General features: G+C 38.2%; 1 protein-coding gene across 4 annotated transcripts; it reads left to right on the top strand.

Annotated features, from left to right (window-relative positions):
• Nucleotides 1–3: 3 nt before the first annotated feature.
• Nucleotides 4–23,914, top strand: armc2 (armadillo repeat containing 2). 4 transcript variants are annotated; one of them, XM_048206993.1, is made up of 18 exons: nt 4–136; nt 723–1,005; nt 2,141–2,213; nt 2,295–2,466; nt 5,117–5,246; nt 6,631–6,674; nt 7,155–7,262; nt 9,056–9,246; nt 11,226–11,328; nt 11,423–11,679; nt 12,873–13,018; nt 13,547–13,646; nt 16,182–16,464; nt 19,850–19,972; nt 20,088–20,201; nt 20,282–20,414; nt 20,505–20,644; nt 22,592–23,914. In XM_048206993.1, exons 2-18 carry the CDS (start codon nt 791–793, stop codon nt 22,729–22,731), a joined length of 2,472 nt encoding a protein of 823 aa, XP_048062950.1. In that variant the 5' UTR covers nt 4–136; nt 723–790; the 3' UTR covers nt 22,732–23,914. The 4 variants fall into 4 exon arrangements, 3 of the variants coding, with proteins under 3 accessions (XP_048062950.1, XP_048062948.1, XP_048062949.1); XM_048206991.1 differs by having other exon boundaries at nt 6,628–6,674; XM_048206992.1 differs by having other exon boundaries at nt 30–136; nt 703–1,005; nt 6,628–6,674.
• The last annotated feature ends 60 nt before the right edge of the window (nt 23,915–23,974 follow it).

The following is a 23,974-nucleotide window of genomic DNA, read 5'->3' as shown; positions in this document are numbered from 1 at the left end:
TGTGTCACATGACCATGCGCGTGGCCGTGATTAACTGTGGTGTGCGTCCCTCTTTCTGCTGTCACACACGCTCATCTTTCTGGATTAAAGATGATCTCTTTAAAACAGTGAATCAAAGACTCGTTTGGAAATCAAGGTAAAGGGTAATATTGTTTTTATGTGCTGTTTACATCACGCACTGCATAAAAGAACAAGTTTTCTAATGAAGTAGGCTGCAAGCGACACTTGATACTAATAGTGTCGTAGTTTAATGTTGTTGTTTTGTTGGTTACCTGAATTTAAGATAGCTAAGCGAGTTTTTTATATTATTATTTTGTTTCGTTTTACGTTATATGTTTTAAATGTTTTGTTTTGCTACACCCAAGCTACTGTAACAGCGTTGTGTTTCCATGGTGACGGTTCGTGGACGCGCATGCTTGTCTTGCATTGGATTATATGACTTCGGTTTATAAACATTTGAACACGTGTGCGTGCGGTGCATTTGAAATTACTTTTAAAAAGTAATAAATATAAAGTATTTAAAACAAGTCTTACAGGAGAGCAAACCCATGTGAATAGATTGACTGAGGTAATAAAGATAAGAATATCAGAAAAATATGCAATTAAATCAGCTATATATTTCTGGGACAGTTAAATCTTTATATTTCCAAGAGTCAGTTAATTTTGTGCAAAAGATAAATGCTCCTCTTCCTTTCATCATAGTTATGCATCTTGCCAACCAGTTTTTGTTATAGAATAATGGTCAAGGTCTCAGGCTTTTGATACTGGTACACATCCCTATGGATCAAGCATGTCTGGAATGGAGCTCCAGCAGGACAAAAGTGAGCATGTCCAAATGAGCAGTAGCTTCAGGAGACGGACAAGTGCTGAGATAGTGTCAGAGGCTCGTCGCTCTCTCAGAAGTCTTGCCACACAGCGACCTTTCACACCTCAGGAGAAGCACCGGCAGCTCTTTGGAGAATCATCTTCTCGTGCACATGATGGACGACCACCATCTGCATTCAGGTAAAACAACATCTGAGATGATACGTTTATGTGTTTGTCAATGGTTTTGCATGTATTTAATGCTTTTTATAATATTTAGAATTATTTTTTTATTATAGAGTGCAACAGTACCCACTCAAGTTTTCCCATAGGGATTTTTTTAAAAAATTCTTCATTTAAGAGTTATAAGCCATGAACCAAACCAACCAGCTATGACGTGAATCACAACATTTCAAACTTTGATTCGAACCAAAAAATATTTGAAAATTAGACAAAAAGACAAAGTTAAAAGAGTAGTTAGCAGCTTTAATGTGGGGAAGAACTACAATTAAAGCATTGCAAACAACATAAATTAAAAGTGATGGATAAATAAAAAGCTAATGATTAAAAATTATGATTTCATTTTTTAAAGGTGCTAAAGAGGATGTTTTGTTTTATACATTTTTGCAATGTTACTTGAAACTGTCTTTACTAACTGATAAAAGACTATTTATTAGGTGCACTGAAAGGAATAATATTAATATACATCATCTGTGCACGAGGTAGGGCCTTAAAAACATCAGCCAATCGTTTACGCGATCATCGCGTAAACGATTGGCCCTCTGGCTTGTCAATCACTGCCATGATGTTCCTTGTGCGAGATGTGCGCAGCTGCGCGCTCCAGTAACTTTCCACACTCTACAGGCGCTGCATGCAATGTTTTTGTCAGGAGACAGGAGTAACAACTGCAGATTATGAGTTACCTGCGGTGAGTCCGACATAATGAATCCACTAACACGACACAGCGAATGCCGGTGGTAAACACTCGTGTTCCAATACTCGTGCACGAGTTTTGGGAGGCGTTCCCTCGAAATGTCGAGCTGTGAAGGAGGGGGGTTGTTCTTACGCATGCACTCATTTCAAAAACTCACTAACAGTCTTTGGTTTCTCAGTCGACGAAAAGATCCTCTTTAGCACCTTTAATGGATGGAGATTTCAAGGTTTATAAGTTATCATTAAAAATCAATTCATCGTATGGAGAAAATGAATAGGTTTTTAACTTCCTGAACCCGACTGTTGCACTCTGTGAAGTACTTGAATTGTAATGTGTACTGGCTGCTTATTCATACAAGACTGATATGCTGGTTTTAATTACCTTCACAAATTTCTTTTCTAGTCTTCATGGCCAACATTTTGAAGTTCCTGACTCCAGGCCCGGCTCTGGAACTCGCCTCAGCCCATTGGATCATGTAAGAGGTTTTTCAAAACTTTATGTTTGACTATTCAAATGAAAACAGGAAATAGTAATTGAAGAGTTTTGTCAATCCTAGAAACCCAGGCTGTCTCTGTCCCTGGATAAGGATGGCTGTGACGATGAAGCAACTCTCCCCAAACCCCCAGCTGAACGAGGGAATACCAGGATAGGATCTGGAGGCTCTCGTGCCAGACTGCTTAGAGCAGCATCGATCAACAGACTTCCACCCATGACGCCACACACAAAGAGTAAGAAAAGAAATAAAACAGTGTTTTATTCTGTATTTCTGTTTTTATTTATTTTATTTTTTTTTCACTTTTGAATGAATATCCCAAAAGAAAAGATATTAAATGGCAAGATAGCCTAGGGATACTTCAATGCAGTAACAGTGCATATTTACCTGTCAGGCAGATAGATAACCCTCTATAACTTCATTGTGTCCTCTGTCAGTGCCTCTGAAAAGACCGTCTGCTAGCTGTTTGAATGTTTCACACCAAAGCGAAATGAATAGACTCCTCCAAAAATCAGATATAAATCCGTTTACATCCCCAGGATGTAAACAAAACTCTGCCATGTATGCATTGAGTTTGTTTGGATTGAGAAAACAAAATGTGTGTGTTTGTCCTGTCAAACTGTATGGGGTCAGTAAGATAATTAATAAATAAATAAATAAATAAAAGGGATAGTTCCCCCAAAAATGAAAATTCTGATATCATTTACTCACCCTCAGTAGTCCCCCATTTACTACCATAGTAAGAAAAACTTACTGACATTCCTCCAAATATCTTCCGTTGTGTTCAGCAGAACAAAGATATTCATACAGGTTTAGAACTACTTGAGGGTGAGTAAATGAGTAAATGATAAACTATCACTTTAATACTTTCAGGATACAATAAACTGATCAAAAGTGATATTTATAATGTTCATTCATTTAAATTCTAAAAAAATATGTGACCCTGGACCACAAAAACCAATCATAAGGGTCAATTTTTTGAAATTGAGATTTATACATCATCTGAAAGCTGAATAATTAAGCTTTCCATTAATGTATGGTTTGTTATAGGACAATTTTTGGCTGAGATACAACTATTTGAAAATCTGGAATCTGAGAGTGCAAAAAATCAAAATATTGAGAAAATCGCCATTAAAGTTAACCAAATGACGTCCTTAGCAATGCATATCCACTCACAAAAATACAAACCCGATTCCAAAAAAGTTGGGACACTGTACAAATTGTGAATAAAAAAGGAATGCAATAATTTACAAATCTCATAAACTTATATTTTATTCACAATAGAATATAGATAACATATCACATGTTGAAAGTGAGACATTTTGAAATGTCATGCCAAATATTGGCTCATTTTGGATTTCATGAGAGCTACACATTCAAAAAAAGTTGGGACAGGTAGGAATAAGAGTCCGGAAAAGTTCAAATTGCAAAGAGTTCGAAGTTATCATCATCTACAGTGCATAATATCATCCAAAGATTCAGAGAATCTGGAACAATCTCTGTGCGTAAGGGTCAAGGCCGGAAAACCATACTGGATGCCCGTGATCTTCGGGCCCTTAGACGGCACTGCATCACATACAGGAATGCTACTGTAATGGGAATCACAATATGGGCTCAGGAATACTTCCAGAAAACATTGTCGCTGAACACAATCCACCGTGCCATTCGCCGTTGCCGGCTAAAACTCTATAGGTCAAAAAAGAAGCCATATCTAAACATGATCCAGAAGCGCAGGCGTTTTCTCTGGGCCAAGGCTCATTTAAAATGGACTGTGGCAAAGTGGAAAACTGTTCTGTGGTCAGACAATCAAAATTTTGAAGTTCTTTTTGGAAAATTGGGATACCATGTCATCCAGACTAAAGAGGACAAGGACAACCCAAGTTGTTATCAGCGCTCAGTTCAGAAGCCTGCATCTCTGATGGTATGGGGTTGCATGAATGCGTGTGGCATGGGCAGCTTACACATCTGGAAAGGCACCATCAATGCTGAAAGGTATATCCAAGTTCTAGAACAACATATGCTCCCATCCAGATGTCGTCTCTTTCAGGGAAGACCTTGCATTTTCCAACATGACAATGCCAGACCACATACTGCATCAATTACAACATCATGGCTGCGTAGAAGAAGGATCCGGGTACTGAAATGGCCAGCCTGCAGTCCAGATCTTTCACCCATAGAAAACATTTGGCGCATTATAAAGAGGAAGATGCGACAAAGAAGACCTAAGACGGTTGAGCAACTAGAAGCCTGTATTAGACAAGAATGGGACAACATCCCTATTCCTAAACTTGAGCAACTTGTCTCCTCAGTCACCAGACGTTTGCAGACTGTTATAAAAAGAAGAGGGGATGCCACACAGTGATAAACACGGCCTTGTCCCAACTTTTTTGAGATGTGTTGATGCCATGAAATTTAAAATCAACTTATTTTTCCCTTAAAATGATACATTTTCTCAGTTTAAACATTTGATATGTCATCTATGTTGTATTCTGAATAAAATATTGAAATTTGAAACTTCCACATCATTGCATTCTGTTTTTATTCACAATTTGTACAGTGTCCCAACTTTTTTGGAATCGGGTTTGTCTTTTCTTTTTTTTTTATATATTTACAGTAGGAAATTTACAAAATATTTTCATGGATCATGATCTTTACTTAATATCCAAATAATTTTTGGCATAAAAGAAAAATCAATAATTTTCACCCATACAATGTATTGTTGGCTATTGCTACAAATATATCCGTGCTACTTATGACTGGTTTTGTGGTTCAGGGTCACATATTGGAGAGATTTCTTTTAACACATTAAATGTGTGTTGTTTATATCTATCAATCTATGTGTTTTTGACTGTTTCGCTAAGTTTTATTCCTGTGTGTCTGTTCAGATATGTCTCTAGAGGCAAGGATCGGAGTAGACCAACCAGATGACAGAGAAAAGCTACATTGTGCTGAAGTTACAGAGCATAAAACAAAATCATCCTCAGAATCTGACCTGCACACACTTATCAAACACAGGTATGCATTTTGAGCATATGAGTTTATTTACTTGAAGGTCACACATCAATTTAATGTACTCCGTTCACTGTACATTTAGAGGTTTGAAACCTCTGTAGTTGGGTAGCTTCAAATCAGCATATGTTTATGACAGGGACTCACATCAGGTGTTAGTCCATTTGGGCTTCATAACAAAAACCTCTACTGTCAATACACCATCAAACTCCCTCAGTAAATCGATTTATGCTCTGTGCCTAAGAACAGCAATAAACCATTTTTATGTGTTGTTGCCTCACAGGACACCCTGTTCAGAGAGTGAACTTGTTTATTGGTAACCATTCTGAAGATCAGTAGATCCCAGCGGCATTAATTCTTTCATTACCAATATTTTCTGAGGTTGATAAAATTCCTCCTTCCATTACTTGCAAGAAAATTGTGTAATCTATCAGTAAGACCTCATTAAAAGGTTCGCTTATTCAGTTCCAAGCGATCTCATTAATACATTGCCCAGAATTCCCACTTATGAAAATCGTAATGCTTCCAATTTGGATGCATTTACGGACACTCTGGAATTTAATAGTAAGTTAAAGTCAAGAAGCAAGCCTCTCTCTCCTTCTTTCTCTACCATATCCTTGTTATAGTTGCTAATGGAGCGATATTAGATTATGCAGGCCGTTTGTGGCTGGCAGGCTGACTGGTCTGCTGACCACCAGTACAGTCTCATTTGAGATTCACACGATGAGATCACGTCTCGGCCGAGGCATCCCATCAACAAAGAGGCATTATCGAGACAGTACAAAGCCCAAACATGATCAATGCCACAAATATGCCTCGCTGTACCATAATTTCTTCACAATCCTCACAATTTGAGTGAGTTTAATCTGCTGTTAATGGTAGCACAGACTAAAACCGTGTTAACGGATATCTTGATGTTTGAGATAAAATTCACTGTGACAGTGCATGACTTGCTGTGAGACAATCACGTGAACCTGTGGTTTCCTGTCTGTTGCAGTAGCCCTCACATACATGCATGTTTTAATGAACGTTTACACAAGCACATTTTGAAAGATATCTATTTTTCACTAGTAACTAGTTTTGACGCAACTGACAGTAAAAAAGATAATCAAAAAATTGGGCAATGAAATTCTGCATCAGGATATCACAATAGTGACCTCTTGTGTCTGCCAGTAAAATAGGAGAATTACATGAGAATACTCTACTATAAGTACATTTAAAAAGTACCCAGTGAACATGTTGCATGGTGCATATTTAGCATTTACATCCGCATAAATGTTTTCAAACGCCATCAAGGCTTTGTAGTTCATCTAACTGCTGTTTCAAACACGATGATGTCATTTATGCTCTTTGTCTGCTCTTTGTCTTACTGTACGTTTGTGATTAGCAGGATACCGCAAACTGATGTTTCCAGTGAAAAAGAGTTGAAACCAGGTATATTGCAATTTCTTTACTTTTTATAGGCAGTCAAACATGTGGTAGACAAAGCAAACTTCACAATCTTGTAAATTTTGCCTCTGACACAATCTTGCCAGTGGCCGCAAACATCTGATAGGATTATAAACCTAAACCACTTTTGCTGCAGCAGTTTCTCAAGGTTCTTTATCCAGATGCGAGTTGGTCGTTTGATCTGTTGTTTTCACAACCCACTGCTTCCTGCAGCTCGTCCACAATGCAAATGCTCAGAGAGGCATCTGAACAGAACAGACACTAATGAAAAGGCGTGTGGGTGTGAAGCTCTGACCTTTTCATGCTATGTTGAACATCCTGTATTACATTCATGTGCTTTAAGAACTGCTGGGGTGAACTGTATGAATTTCCCTTCCAGGATCAAGAAAATAAGTACATCTACCTGTCTGTTTAGATCTGTTTTGTCTGTCTTTCTAACACCCACTCCATGTCTTTCTGCGGTAGAAACCAGGCTTGGGTATGGAGACACCAGTGATGACAACATGGATGAATCTGTGTTCTGGAACACTAAGGTCCTTCCTGTCCTTCAAGAATTTGAGTCCTTTGCACCAGGTGATGATAAAATTACTCTTATGGATGTGCTTAATACACACTTTAAAGAGCAAAGGGCCACATTCTGGTTTGCTGTACATCATCAAACCAACAATATGTTTGCACAGAACTAGTCATTTCAAAATGAACAGTCTTAGCAATTATTTTGCTTTTTGATTTAAGCATAATGCTATGTTTAGGGTAGGAAAAACCACAACACCATTTTAATAGCTCCAAAAACATATTTAACATTCAGATTGATACCTGTTGGCTTTTCATTATCTTATGAGAACTATATGAGAACAAAATTTCAGCATGACATGCTTCAAACTCCCTCCATGAAAATTTTTACTTAACTTTTGTTTGGGCTCTTAGAAAGATGAACATAAATAAATGTAATGATTTTCTGCAGTATACTCCTTCCAGTCTTTATTTATAATTTAAATAGAAATAATACAGCAGTTCCATAGTTTTTTTTTTTTTTTTTAGTCAATCCCAATATAACAGCTCTGCTTTTTATTTTCCATTCACCCTAGTACAGATTTTTAAGTCCCCATCCCATCCCCCCCAATACTGACTCTAAATTTAGAAAGATAGTCCTAATTCTGGGGTTATTGAATTGTGCTTATGCAAGTTCATACTAAGGAGCTGCAGTTCAGCACTTGAATGTATTCCAGAGTGAAAGCAAAACTGCAGGGAGAAAGAAAACACAATATCTGAATGCAAAAACAAAGCTTGTGTTGAGCTTGGCACAGTATAAGCTTTTAAAGTCAAAGCATGTGGGAGAAAAGAACCGTGAAATGCAATCTAATAGCAGTAAATATTTAAACACTTTGAAAATTCAATTGAAATTCATTTGAAAGATAAATATCAAATATTTATTGTGCCAAGAGCCTCTCGGTTCATGCATAAAATACCATTCATATTCTCCATGGCATCATCAGAGGGTGCCGTTGGGGGGAATGCCAACCATCTTGGAAACAGATTTGAGAGACAACATTTGTTTTAGCAAAAATAGCTTTGGAAAAATGCAGCCCAGCCTTATCCCCTAAAGGCAAGTTAGATCCAGCAAGAATAAGGCATTGCCAGTGCACAAAATGCTTAAAAAGCATGTAGAAATGGATAATTATTTTGTAAGCAACAGCTAGTCCAGGGGTAGGCAAGTTCGGTCCTAGAGAGCCGCTGTCCTGCAGAGTTTAGCTCCAACCCTGAAAAAAAACCTTCAACTGCCTATAGCCTCAGTAATCCTGAAGAGCTTGATTAGCTTGTTCAGGTGTGTTTGATTAAGGTTGGAGCTAAACTCAGCAGGACAGCGGCTCTCTAGGACCGAACTTGCCTACCCCTGAGCTAGTCTAAGATTTAAAAAAAAAAAAAAAAGATTTCTAATCTAAACTAACTTAAACCTCCATGACATATTATGTTGTCGTGCTCAAAGCCAGTACATGCAGAAAGACAGTAAAGAGCTATTATATACACATTAATGATGCATACCATACAGGGGGAGAATGTGCCCTAAAGGGCCATGTTAACTCTGTCAGTGGGTGTTGACATGTGGGCCAAATGTCACTGAAATGTCAGTAAGCCTACTCTGTGTACACATCAATTGAGCTATATGAAAGAGTCTGTGTATCCCACAGACTTCTCTTCTTTCACTGTCCTTCACAGGGACAATTCTGCAATTAATACTGAGCGAGACATTCGGTTTGAAATGCGACCTTAACACTGTTACTTTTTTTTTTTTGCACTTGAACATACAGAATACTGATCAGATTTTCTCTCTTTTAAAAAACAAAACAAAAAAACAATCCTTATAGGTGATGGCGTGTCAGATGAGATTGTGGGACAGCTGTGTAACTCATGCAATGGTCTTCATGACGCCCTAGCTGAGAGAGGCATGCTGGGGAGGCAGTGTAAAAAGAGGTCCGCCATCCTTAGAACACTCTTCAGACTTATAGATGTGGGATCCGACCGACTTAATCTAACATTATCCAAATTTATTCTGGCAGTAAGTACACACACACACACACAATATGACCCTTAAAGGCTTAGTTCACCCAAAAATGAAAATTCTGTCATTAGTTACTCAACCTGTCGTTCCACACCTTCATTCATCTTTGGAACACAAATTAAGATATTTTTGATAAAATCTGATGGCTCAGTGAGGCCTGCATTGACATCAAGATAATTAACACTTTCAGATGCCCAGAAAGCTACTGTAGACATATTTAAAACAGTTGATGTGACTGCAGTGGTTCAACCTTAATGTTATGAAGCGTCGAGAATACTTTTTGTGCGTCAAAACATTTTAATTTTTGGGTGAACTAACCATTTAAACCTTGTATTAGGTTAAAAATCTGGGTATGATTGTTATGGTCTGGGTCAAATTTACCCTAATTTGATTCAATACAGTTAACTTATGAAAAAAAACGAACAAAAAAATCTGGTAAAAACAGCACACCTTTAAAACATTAATACTTTTAGCACATTACAAAGAATAAACATGAGAAAAGAACATATATTCTTAAAACTGTATTTAACCCATTTTTTAATTTTTTAATTTTAATAAACTGAATATTATTATAACAGTATTGTAACATTTTTAAAAACATTTTTAAAATGTGGAAAAGCACTTCTTCTGTGTGCTTTCCTGAAGTATAGTGCTAGTAACATCAACATCATGGGTTCAATTTCCAGCGAACTGAAAACAAGTTTAAAGTGGTGGTTTATTATGATTTCACTTTTTTTTACTTTAGTTAGTGTGTTGCTGTTAGAGCATAAACAACATCTGCAAAGTTACGACACTCAAAGTTCAATGCAAAGGGAGTTATTTCCTTTTAAAGAGTTTGCTTTTTAAGGACTACAACAAACGGCTGGTAGGAACTACAACGAGCTTCTTCCCGGGTTAGTGACATCATTAACCCTTAAATTTACATAAACCTTGCCCCCAGAAGATGCCGCAAAGGAGGTGAGGCCATGTTAGGCTGCTTTAGAGAAGAGGACATGTTTTTTTGTTGTACAATGTTGTTGCCATGTCATCATTTTACGCCAGACTGCTTCACAAACGAGGGTCAAATCAACTCTGGATTTGCGTTAAAAGATTAACATGACGGCACATGCTAGTCGATGAGTTAAATCAACTCAAATAACCGTTCAGAAATGTCTAGTTGCATTCTATAAGTTGTAACTTCTTCCTGAGTCTCTCCATCAGTGTCTGAACAATGTAAGGCTAAACACGTTAATGACAATCGTCATTTTGGCTGCGTGAGATTCTCCAGCTTTGTTGTTGTTGAGAAACCAAAGCGTGAGCTGTTAAAGCTCCTCCCTCTTCTGGAAAGTGGGCTGGGAGCAACAGCTCATTTGCATTTAAAGGGACACACAGCGTGTTTTTGCTCACCCAAATAGGGGCAAATTTGACAAGCTATAATAAATGATCTGTGAGGTATTTCAAGCTGAAACTTCACAGACATATTCTGGGGACACCAAAGACTTATATTACATCTTGTAAAAAGGGCATTATAGGTCCACTTTAACTTAAGTTTCTTCTGAGAAAAGCATTTGCCAAATGCATAAATGTAAATTCACATGTCTTCAGAGGGTAGTTGAGAAACTGACATAACCAAATACATCAAAATGTTTTTATTTCAGGTCTGTTCAGCTGCCTTTAACAATGAAATATGCTGGTCAAATTGACCCATCATAATCGCGATAGAAATCGCGGATTCCGCAACACGTCAGAGCGTCAACACTTTGCAGGCATTTTCATGACACTAAATGAGAAAAAGTTTCACAAAATTTCAAGAAAATTATCATAGATTAACCAGTATTTCTGACAACCCAAAAATCGAAATGGGTCAAATTGACCCACTACATAATCTTTTAAAATGTCTGATCTTAAACAGCCTCTACTTTATAAGAAGTGTCTGTTAGTATATCTGAAATTTGAAATAATTTACATAACCTTGCTGCTTTTGTTTGTATTACAAGCTCAATGTGAGTGGAAACAACTTGCTGAACATCTGCAAACTCGTCTTCAAAATCAGCCGGAACGCTAGTAATGACGCCCTGTTCCTCACCGACTCCATCCTAGGTTAGACCTGATTATTGTATAACTCACCCAGACTCTCTAAGCTCAATCAGGCATTATCTCATCAGCCCATTGTGTTGTATGTGTTTCCACACAGACTCTCTTCTGTCTCTGCTACAGTGTGAGGACGTGTGGAGTAAAGGTGAGGCCGTGCTGTACTGTGTCGGCTCACTGAAGCTCCTCTCAGGAAACAGTGCCATCTCCAGGTTGCTGCTGGCTAAAGGCTTCATCGGCACACTGCTGCAGCTGTCAAAGAGACTGATGCATGGTCCGTCTACAATTTCAGCTAATGCAACTGCTCAGAGGTCGGAGGGAGAAGGCCAGCGTATCATCGCAGGACACATACTGGTACAGGTGGGTGATCTTTGATGGTTGCCTTGTTTGGGCAGGTGTCAAAGGTCAAAGTTGCTTTATTGTCATCTTTAACCCTGTTTTCAGTATGCAAATCATGTTTGCAATCAAACACATACCCAGGAAACTCACAAACAAACTGAAGCATTTTGATGGATCAAATGTGACATCTTAAAGGGATAGTTCACCCAAGAATGAGCTTTTTTCTTTAGCGTAACACAAGATGTTTTGAAGAAGAACGGTTTTGGTTACCACTGTCTGCCATTTTCACAGATGAAAGAAAGTCATACATTTTTGAAATGACATGAAGGTGAGTCAATAATGACAGAATTTAATTCTTTAGTTGAATTATCCCTATTAAAAATGCAGAGAGTCTTTTCTGTGATGCCTGTGTCTTGTCTCAAAACCATATAAGATTCCATCATACATTTCCACAGTGACCGAGTGCTTCCCCTATATGTTGGAATACTGCTTTGTGCAACACACATACACCGCCATAGTTACACACATTGGTTTGCATTGCAAACATGGTAAATCTGTGTCTTTAAGACTTTAAAACAGGAGGAATAGAACATGCTTAAACTCCACCCGGACGTTTCTCAGAACTCTGCTCTGGGAGCGAAATAGAACAAAATGTGAGAGCTTCACAAGGGTGGGTTGGCTTGGGGTCGAAAAAAAGGGCGGATTTTAATGTGCTTTTCCTCTGCTTTTGTTTTTGCTTTTGTCTGGGAGGATGCCCTTTTTCCACTTCTTCGTGTCCATATTTTACTTTATACTCCTTCAGCACAAAGTATGTTTCACGGGAATGATTTAACTCTGCCCAAACAAACTTCCTGAACTCGGCACGCATGGTTTGATGTTCAGCGCCAATTGCCGTGCCACTCATTAGCCTGTTGGCAGACGGAAATGAGGGTTTTTATGAAAGTACGTCCCGATGGGCCAAGCAGCTCTAGCAGGCACCCTCCATGTACCCTAATCAGTGTCCTAAGCTCTTGATGGAGAGATTTATGAAGCCACTTTAAAGGCCTTCTGTTATTTCTTCTTGATTATAAGTACTTCCTCTTTTATATGCATCTCTACCCATTAGGCAATAATAAACACATACACACACACACCTGCTGCACAGTACCTCATTCACACTCAGTTACCAAACACACTACAGTTGCACATAGTCTTTACCTCTTCACCCTTTCTAGGTCACAGCAGCTTTGAGAAATATAGCTGACCAGTCTGAGTCTCGGCCTTCCTTCCTGTCCAACAAGGCATTCTTTACTCTTTGCTTGATTCTGGAGAACCATCGTAATGATCTCGACATCTGCATTAATGTGGCCCGAATATTCAGGTGAGGATCGAAGTAAGTGTTTAGAGCAGTGGTTCTCACCCTTTTTGACTCCAAGGCTCCCATTGGTAAAAAATACCTTTTTATCTACCTGATAAAATATGGTAAAGCTAGGCATAACTAGAAAACTTGAATGTATATTCATTATAAAAATGTCCATGGAGTTGTATTAACAATTTTCCAAGTCTAGAAATCAAACTTTTAAAATTAGACTATATATATATATATATATCCAGGTTTTCCAAGACTGTGGGAACCCTGGTTCTTCAAAAGAAAAAAAGAAAAGAAAAGTTGAATTAAAATAATAAATATGTTGATTTTAGAAGCTACTTAGTTTAGTAGTTTAATGTTCATCTTGAGAACCCCTGGTTGAGAACCACCGGTTTAGTGATTTATAATGCACTGGTATAAAGTGTATTTTTAATATCCGCCAGTTGAGAGAAGTTCTAATTTAGCTTTCTGATTAGTTTTGATAAAGTTGTGCCGTGTGATGTGAGAGTGAGAATATGTTTGTGTGTGCTCTGTTTCCAGCAAGCTGTCCACCTACACTGAATGCTGTCATGCACTAGCTGAGACGCCACGCTGCTGCAGCCTATTTTTGGACCTTCTAGGCAAACACAGCAGGAAACAGGTGAATTTGGCTCAAGTATATGTGCGATGTCCACGCGCACTTTGATGTAAACTGAAACAAGCACACACGTAGGCATATAGGCTGCATGTTCCTCTTTCTGCTCTCAAGTGAAACTTGAGCAATGGTCTATGAAGGTGTGTGTGTTTTTCTGTTCGTTTTATTTTGGTACAGACAGTTCAGATGTTCTTCTCTCTCTTTCCTTCTGGCACTGAGAGTAATGAGATCATGTGCTCCTAATCTCATAAAGAATAAACACGGTTCACACTGTGTACTAGGTATCATAAACAGAGTCCAGCACACACCCTGTGCCTAACATTGGGACACACTGTCCACTAGACTAATGGCAGAAGCCTCTTTCTGCACCCTGCTTTTTCATACATTCTGAATGAAAACAGAAAGGAGTTGTTTAAAACCAGTTTAAACTGTCTGACAAAATAAAGTTCACCAAAGGCTGTTAAATTCACTGGAGATTCTAGCAATTTTTGTGTGGGTTTAGTGGACCATCAAAGTATTAATCACTAGGCATGTCAATTGATTTAAATATGAAATAAAATTTAAATATTTGATCAATTTTAATCAAAATGAATCTCATAATTTTTTCATATTTAACATATAATCAAATTCTTTTTATTAATAGGTCTGTGTTTAATTATTAGGTTTAACAATTTGTGTAAATGTATGCAACTTTACTTGTGCTTTATGATGCACAAAAACAGATTTATTTCTCAAACTGCTTCAGAATGCACAGGAAATACAACATGGGACTCAATTCAAATATGCAATGACCCAAATTGGTACATATTTTAGATATGTATGCCACTGATCTTGATATTACTTGGAATGCACAAAAAAAAAACAAAAAAAACATGATTTATCTGCTTTTGCAAATGAACTCATCATATATATATATATATATATATATATATATATATATATATATATATATATATATACAGTACAGTCCAAAAGTTTGGAACAACTAAGATTTTTAATGTTTTTAAAAGAAGTTTTGTCTGCTCACCAAGGCTACATTTATTTAATTAAAAATACAGTAAAAAACAGTAATATTGTGAAATATATATATATATATATATATATATATATATATATATATATATATATATATATATATACACACACATATAGGGCTCGACATTTTTGACAACTTTTTTGCCACTGTTGCTAGTGGTTTTCCAAAGTTACTAGCCACTCATCATTTTCACTGGCCACAGTTTTGACAGCAATACCATGGGGAAAAACTGCCATATAGATATTTTTAATATTATCTCATAATTTGGTAGCAGGTATATTAGGCTGCTGTCACTTTAAGACCTGACGCACGGATCCATTATACTGTTACAGTAGGCTACAAAAGCTGTTTCCATCCAAAGATGCGTATTTAACTTTTGAATATCGCATAAAACATTTGCGAATAAAGCACTGTTTCCATCCAGCAAGTCAAAGAGAACAAAAACGCCACTTCCTGATACACTGGCACTAAATATCACTAAGAAAAATAGAAGTTTCTGCAATAGAAGCCATTGCATATAATAATTTTCATATATAATAAATTATTTGCGCCTCAGAGCGTGCAGATGAAACACAATAAACGCTGTCATGTTATCTTGCATTCAAATGCCTGGTATTTGTGAATGCAATCATGCGAGGCACTTCTGGGAGGGAAATAAACCGAACCGCTTTAATGACAGACTTTGCTCAGGTATTACAGAATGGCCAAAAACAGCATTTCAGATGCTGTGCAACGAGATCGGTCTGCTGGTTGGTCCAGTTATGCTGTTACATTGCAAAGTCACATGTCTTTTTTGATGTGCATCAAGGAATTTATTCGTTAAAAGTGTTTCCATCGCAGTTTATGTGCATGTTTTTGTCGCATAAAAAATATAAGTTTTTATGTGCATTTTTAGAATTTATGTGCATCTTGGCATTTCCATTCATCGTTTTTGTCCCAAAATGCGCATAAAAATAGGTGGATGGAACCAACTTGTGAGGCAGCTTTATGTGTGCGCACTTTGGGTGTGAGAACAAAATCCTCTGAAATGAGTAAAATTATGTGCAATACGCATAATCCCATGCTGAAATTCAAGCCCTGTAACACCAGCAATACTCATCCGGAGCAAATGAAACAAGTGGGTGAGGGGAGGCGGGTTTGTGTGTCAATTCGCTGTCTGAGAGATGAGAAAATGAGAAAGCACAGCTGGTATTGTGTATCTATTCTGCGGAAAATAAGTATTGGAAGCTTTTTAGATATTTCAATATGTATCGAAAAATAATATATTTTTGACAACACTACATTGCACTTAGTTTATTACTTTAAATGCTATTTTAAAAGACTACAATTGAAAAATGTATATATTATATATAAAATTCAATCCACCAAAGTGGTACTAGTAGGAGTGACTGCATTACACACCACTGCTGAAATCCATCCGCATTTGGTGTGTTAATGTCAAGCTCTGTATATGTGTATATATATAATTGCAGGTGTTAACACATGTCCTCTTTTCTTATGTGCAGGATCTCGTAGTGCGTCTCCTGTTCACACTAGGAAATCTGACAGCCAAGAGCACTGAAGCCAGAGAGAGTATTTATGAAGAGGAAGGAGGGATAGATGTCCTCTTAGATCTTTTCCAGGCCTACCAGGAAACACTGTCGCCACCTGAGCAATGTCATGCCCCTGAGAGAGAGGACGTCCTGGTCAAACTGATCAGACTGCTGGCCAACCTGGCCATCCATCCCACCGTGGGCACGGCATTAGCTGCCAACAAATTGTGTGTGCAGCTGCTACTGGAACTACTGGGTAAAAAAAAAAACATAATTGAGTAATATACACACCCACTCTTTTGAGCACTTAATTAGTTCTACATTCTACTACCATTCAACCAAAGTCATATTTACAAAAATCTCACACGGAACGAATTTTACATATACTGTAGTGTATTCACTCATGCATTTCAATGCGGTTGTCACTCTCAAAGCATTGTACGTGGGACCAGTGGTTATCAGAAGCGATGTGACTTTAAACCCAGCAACACAGATGTTTCAAGCTAAGTTTACTTCCTTGAACTTGAATGAATGTGCAAGTTGGTTGCTCTGCTCTGTGCAAAACACATGCTGATCTCTCCACGTCAGTTACTGGCACAGACCCTGAAGTTACTGCATCCTCTCCAGTAATGAGAGCTGCCAGACTGTAAACTGCTTGTTTTTCTTATGCATAGTTCTTTATTTACAGCCTGGTGTTCTCAGAAAGTTGCAGTGTGGTTTGATGTTGATGGATGCAAGCTCCGTTTTGGTTCTGCATGTGGAAGTTTCAGAAGCAGGCATGCTAGGGTGAAAAGGTGGTTATGTATTTCCTTTTTGAAATAGAGAGGGAGATTTTTGTCCTGTGGAAATATTTGTCCTATATCATTTTTAGAATGTGAGAAAATAAAATGAAACCTTATTGCTAGATTCCAACAGAAATGACAGTTAGAGGATGCTGTCGTTTTTTGTGGACAGTTGAAGAGGAAATGGGTGGGAGATTTATTCTTTCTTGCTTATCTACTTTATGTCTGCTACATTAAAATGACATCCTGTTATGATGAAAATAAAAATCGAGAAGGAAAAAGAAACTGAGAAATCAAGGGTAACAATGACAGAGCATTCGCCACAACAAAAGGTGTTTCGAAACGAACTTATGCTTTGCAGCGTGACGCACAAACACTGACTGAGCAAACCGCACTTTGCACGGGAAATACAGGATCTTACTACAGTTACACTCTCTTGTCAGATTCTGACTACCTCAAATTTGGATTTATCATGAAGTATACAGTCTGAAATTCACACGAATGGTTTTGAAACTTCTCAAGGAGGAAGTGATACCTGATTAGCACTCTGTGCGATTTCATCTTCAATACCAAGAAGTGAACTGTCTGGCAGCTTCTGTAATATGTACCCTGCCTAGTCCGGTAAATGTGTAAAAGTATTTTCATAAAGGAATGAACTTACTTTTAAATAGTCTTATGACTTTGGTCAAAACAATAAGTTAATAGGTCTACTTAAAGCTGCAGTCTGTAACTTTTTTGGTTAAAAATGATCCAAAATCAATTTTTGAGCAAGTATATAACCAGCCAGTGTTCAAAGCTATCTCCTTACCTTAGCCCGATTCACAACGGTAAGCTTGTAATAATGTGTTCTAATCTGAGTGGTACTGGTAGGTTTCTGCGGGAAATTCGAGCATGTCGCCGTTCGTCTTTGCGTTATTACGTCACGTCTGTTGCGGTGACTGACAGCCACACATTCTCCTCAAAGCATAAGATTCATCTGTGCTGAGGAGCCGTGCCGATGCACAACAAACCTAAAGATGATAATTCCGCAAATAACTGCAATTGCAGGTTTCAAACAGAGATGGCGACAAAGAGGCAAAAGGTGCCGTAGAACGTGTTTTCAAAAGATGTGATATAAGTCTAAGGTGTCCCCTGAATGTGTCTGTGAAGTTTCAGCTCAAAATACCCCATAGATTTTTTTAAATTCGTTTTTTTAACTGCCTATATTGGGGCATCATTAAATATGAGCCGATTTATGCTGTGCGGCCCCTTTAAATATCGTGCTCTCCGCCCATGGAGCTCGCGCTTGCCTTAAACAGTGCCTAAACAAAGTTCACACAGCTAATATAACCCCCAAAATGGATCTTTACAAAGTGTTCGTCATGCAGCATGTCTAATCACGTAAGTATGGTATTTATTTGGATGTTTACATTTGATTCTGAATGAGTTTGATAGTATGCTCCGTGGCTAAAGCTAACATTACACACTGTTGGAGAGATTTATGAAGAATGAAGTTGTGTTTATGAATTATACAGACTGCAAGTGTTTAAAAAATGAAAATAACGACAGTCTTGTCTCTGTGAATACAGTAAGAAACGATGGTAACTTTAACCACATTTAACAGTACATTAGCAACATGCTAACGAAACATTTAGAAAGACAATTTACAAATATCACTAAAAATATCATGTAATCATGGATCATGTCAGTTATTATCGCTCCATCTGCCATTTTTCTCTATTGTCCTTGCTTGCTTACCTAGTCTGATGATTCAGCTGTGCACAGATCCAGACGTTAATACTGGCTGCCCTTGTGTAATGCCTTGAACATGAGCTGGCATATGCAAATATTGGGGGCGTACATATTAATGATCCCGACTGTTACGTAACAGTCGGTGTTATGTTGAGATTCGCCTGTTCTTCAGAGGTCTTTTAAACAAATGAGATTTATATAAGAAGGAGGAAACAATGGAGTTTGAGACTCACTGTATGTCATTTCCATGTACTGAACTCTTGTTATTTAACTATGCCAAGGTAAATTAAATTTTTAATTCTAGGGCACCTTTAAGTAGATGGTATTTTTAATTTTGCACATACAGATACGTGAATACCGGCACATTTGTTTCCAGTAAAATGTGCCAGGACAGTGGGATGTAAATAAAAGGGTTCAGTTACTGTCTGCTTTTGTTCTACCAACTAAGGTAAAGGTAAAACAAAGCCACAACAGAACCGCTGGAACATTTGTTTTTGAATGAATCGGTTGAATGATTCAATGACTCATTCATAAAGACAGTCATTTGTTCCTTTCCTGATTGAATGAATCATTTAAAATTCATTCAACAACTCACCCATGAAGTCAGTCATTTGTCACCACCTACTCCCATATTATATATCCTGCTGAATAGGTGGCTACAAACGAAGAAAAGCAAAGTAATTTAATGAAAACCTGTTGTATAAATGGCCGATATTAATTATCTGTACTATCTTGTCTAAATAAATTAAAAATAAAATTCTAAAAAGGAAATCATTTGTTTTAAATGCAAATTAAGTGAATTTAGAGTGAAAACCTTGTGGAAAGCCTTCCCAGAAGAGTTGAGGCTGTTATAGCTGCAAAAGGTGGGCCAACAATGGGATGTCATTAAAGTTCATGTGCACATACAGGCAGGCGTCCCAAAATTTTTGGCAATTTAGTGTGTGTATATCTATCTATCTATCTATCTATCTATCTATCTATCTATCTATATATATATATATATATATATATATATATATATATATATATATATATATATATATAATATATATATAACCATTCTATCAGTTCTAATTAGATGGCATGTAACTGATCAGGTTTTCTTTGTCCTTTGCCCTTGTCTCTCAGAGTGCAGGTGTGTGAAGAAGAGTGAAGAGTTAGTGATTAATGCTGTGGCCACCATCAACAACCTGTCTTTCTATCAGGGTGAAAGCTCAGTGGTCCGTTCCCAGCACACACACATTTCACAGTGTAAGATGAGTGTGTGTGTGTGTGTGTGTGTGTGTGTGTGAATACAGCCTGTATGTTTCATCTGTCTTTGTCCTTCAGTAATTTCCCCCTCCCGTCTGTCCTTCTGTCATTGCAGTGCTACTAAAGCTCTTGCTGGGCTCCAATATGGATGCTGTTTTGGAGGCCACACGTGTTTTTGGAAATCTGTCACAGATCAAAGACGTGAGACACTTCATCATGCAGCACAAAGGTGTGAAACGTTCTCTCTTCTACTTTATCTGTCTTAAATCCCCCAGAAGCTGATGTTGTGCTCATGTTTTTATGTGTCAGTGGAGCAGTTTGTGATAACCCTCCTGGACTCCAAGACCCCTGATGTGTGTTTCTCTGCATGTGGAGTTCTCATCAACTTATCTGCAGACCCAGACAACAGGGCTGTACTGAGGGTCGAGGAAACCGTTCAGAAGTAACTTACCTCTCTTTGTTGTGCTTTCTTCTTTTGAATGTACTGAAAAGTGTATAAGTATTGTGCTTTGTCTGTCTCTCCCTACTGCAGGCTTATTGACTGTCTGCGTGATTTCGGGCCTCAGGACTGGCATCTGGCCGCTGTGGTGTGTCAGACTCTGTGGAACTGTTCTTTAGATGGAGAGCTGCAACACTCTCAAAAGCTTCTGGAGATCTTATGGCTGTACACGGGTACATATAAACACACAATCACTAGGACTATATTGCTATATGATATATGTATATATATATATATATATATATATATATATATATATATATATATATATATATATATATATATATATATATATATACATATATACACACACACCGATCAGGCATAACATTATTATCACTGACTATCTCTTCATCACAACACCTGTTAGTGGGTGGGATATATTAGGGAGCAAGTGAACATTTTTTCCTCAGTTGATGTGTTAGAAGCAGGAAAAAATGGGCAAGCGTAAGGATTTGAGTGAGTTTGACAAGGGCCAAATTGTAATGGCTAGATGACTTGGTCAGAGCATCTCCAAAACTGCAGCTCTTGTGGGGTGTTCCTGGTCTGCAGTGGCCAGTATCTATCAAAAGTGGTCCAAGAAAGGAACAGTGGTGAACCAGCGATAGGGTCATGGGCAGCCAAGACTCATTGATGCACGTGGGGAGCAAAGGCTGGCCCGTGTGGTCCGATCCAACAGATGAGCTACTGTAGCTCAGATTGCCCAAGAAGTTAATGCTGGTTCTAATAGAAAGGTGTCAAAATACACAGTTTGTTGTATATGGGGCTGCATAGCCACAGACCAGTCAGGGTGCCCATGTTGACCCCTGTCCACTACTGAAAGCACTAACAGTGGGCACGTGAGCATCAGAACTGGACCACAGAGCAATGGAAGAAGGTGGCCTGGTCTGATGAATCACATTTTTTTTTACATCACGTGGATGGCCGGGTGCGTGTGTCGCTTGCCTGGGGAACACGTGGCACCAGGATGCACTATGGGAAGAAGACAAGCCAGCAGAAGCAGTGTGATGCTTTGGGCAATGTTCTGCTGGGAAACCTTGGGTCCTGCCATCCATGTGGATGTTACTTTGACACATAACACCTACCTAAGCATTGTTGTAGACCATGTACACCCTTTCATGGAAACGGTATTCCCTGGTGGCCGTGGCCTCTTTCAGCAGGATAATGCACCCTGCCACAAAGCAAAAATAGTTCAGGAATGGTTTGAGGAGCACAAAAATGAGTTTGAGGTGTTGATTTGGCCTCCTAATTCCCCAGATCTCAATCCAATCGAGCATCTGTGGGATGTGCTGAACAAACAAGTCCAAATCATGGAAGCCCCACCTCACAACTTATAGGACTTAAAGGATCTGCTGCTAACATCTTAGTGCCAGATACCACAGCACACCTTCAGGGGTCTAGTGGAGTCCATGTCTCAACAGGTCAGGGCTGTTTTGGCAGCAAAAGGGGGACCAACACAATATCAGGAAGGTGGTCATAATGTTATGCCTGATTGATGTGTGTATATGGTTTTGCACATCAGTGTTTTTTGTAATTCTATGCATTTGCAACAGGAACAGTAAGAGGTAAGGAGAAAAAAAGACTATTTTAAAATACTATTTTTTACCCAACAAAGCTTTAAAACTGCAAAAAGCTGCAGTGTCCCATGAGAGTAACTCGTGATGCAAATGTATGTTGCGATGTGCAGTATATTGGGACAGACATTTTAATCATACATGATCAAAATTTGTGATATTGCACGCCCCTACCCACACCACAGATTTGAAATAGATTTGAAATTGGTGCAGCCTCGTACTGCAGCCTCACTTCGCCGCTCACCCTTTCAAAGTGTGAAATCTGACACCAGCAGTGCAAGCGTGGCTAAGCACCCCCTAACTTTACATAGTGATTGGATATTTACTCTTTTCAGTGCGTAGACTCGCAGGCACACACAAACAGAGCCAATTCGGAGTGAAATGAAATGCACAGAAATTGCAAAACTGAAAAATCAGGCAATCAGACTCCAAATTTGGATGACAATATAACATAATATTCATACACTAGATGCTAGTGTATAGTGCATAGGATACGTAGTGTCATTTTGGTCGCAACTTAGATGTTTTGTCTTCTGTTTTGGTCAGACAGAGGAGCTTTGCAATGGCCTTCTGATGATGGAGTCAGACAGGTTCAGGAAGCATGCTGGGAGCTGCTCTTTTTGCCTGTTGCTGAGAGGCTAAGACAACGTTTACATATTGAAGGCACTACTGGGATCATTCAGTAAACTCCACTGATACACCTTCTCTCCAACCTTCACACACTTATGTCTGTATATGTACACATACAGACTGAGGAGTGAGCCAGTGTGTATATTGCACTTTCAAACAATATTCTATTTAATGTTGCGAACATACTTGTTGTGAATATTTGTCAATTACGACCAACAATATTTTTTTTTAATAAAATACTGTTCAGATGTTTATTACTCAACCTGATGCTGCTGTATTTACAGTAGTCAAAATAGGAGAAAGCATGAATTGTCAGTCTAGTCTATGTGAAAAAGGCCACTCTGATGTACATGCAAAAATCACTCATGAGCATCTCAGTGATCTCAAAGACTTTATTAAACACACTTCCAGAAAAGTCTGTAAAGAACACAGAATAGAAACATTGTCATACTTTCTTAATACAGTCACATCAAAAAAAAATGATATAATATGGCACTGGCTTCCCTCCTCTTACCCCGATGGTTACACTTCACAACTACAGTCTATACATTAATATCAAGTTTACACAGCTGCCTTAGAGTTGACATGCTTAAAAACCAATGACCAAAAACACGATTTGGTGAATTTTATTTAATTAATTTTCCTCTCAATCTTCAGTGTGTAAAGTCTGAAGCAATTTAGCTCCCGCACAGTCTCCAAGGGACTTTTTCAGAAAAGAGCAGGATATTTTATGGTTTGCCTGACTTCTCACATTATTATTTTAAAATGAGTAACAACTACCCTATGGTGATTTCCATGTAATGATCCTTTACTGGCACTGAATGCATATCCACCAGCCTCACAACCACAGATAAAAACAGGGAAATTGCCAGCGACACAAGGGAAAATTTCATTATTTATGCAAACAGGGATTGTTCTCAGGTCAACAATGTTACTTCCTTTAATCCTTGCTGTGAGAAGACGAATTGCCGCCTTCAACATTGTGTGTTTAAATCATTAGTGCACAGCAGGAGATGCTTTTCTATAGGCCTAGTGTCTCTGTGGTGATGTATTGTGTTGCTACAAGGCTCTTTAGAGATGAGTGGATGTTTATGGACATGAAAACATTGATTATGTGACCTAAAAGCTACATAAATTAGATTTTTATTAGTGTGTTATTCTTAATAAGCACAAAAATAGGAATAAGAAGACTCAATTCTTGTGGTATGAGGTGTTTAGACTGCTCAAAGATTTTTTGTTGCAATTAATACTGAATAAGTGTTTGTTTGGTGTAACGTATCATCTTAATGTGACTTTCTG

This window comes from Megalobrama amblycephala, linkage group LG11 (genome assembly GCF_018812025.1).
Source record: "Megalobrama amblycephala isolate DHTTF-2021 linkage group LG11, ASM1881202v1, whole genome shotgun sequence".
In the NCBI taxonomy this organism is placed as follows: domain Eukaryota; kingdom Metazoa; phylum Chordata; class Actinopteri; order Cypriniformes; family Xenocyprididae; genus Megalobrama; species Megalobrama amblycephala.
The sequence above is the reverse complement of the archived record's forward strand: the minus strand, read 5'-3'. Positions and strand labels throughout refer to the sequence as shown.

What these genes read in the sequence shown, in the direction of transcription:
- armc2 (XM_048206991.1), top strand. Translation starts at nt 791, where the DNA reads ATGTCTGGAATGGAGCTCCAGCAGGACAAAAGTGAGCATGTCCAAATG. An exon ending in GCAAACACAGCAGGAAACAG is followed by an intron (nt 13,647 to 16,181) that starts GTGAATTTGGCT and finishes TCTTATGTGCAG; the next exon opens with GATCTCGTAGTGCGTCTCCT. An exon ending in GCACACACACATTTCACAGT is followed by an intron (nt 19,973 to 20,087) that starts GTAAGATGAGTG and finishes CTGTCATTGCAG; the next exon opens with TGCTACTAAAGCTCTTGCTG.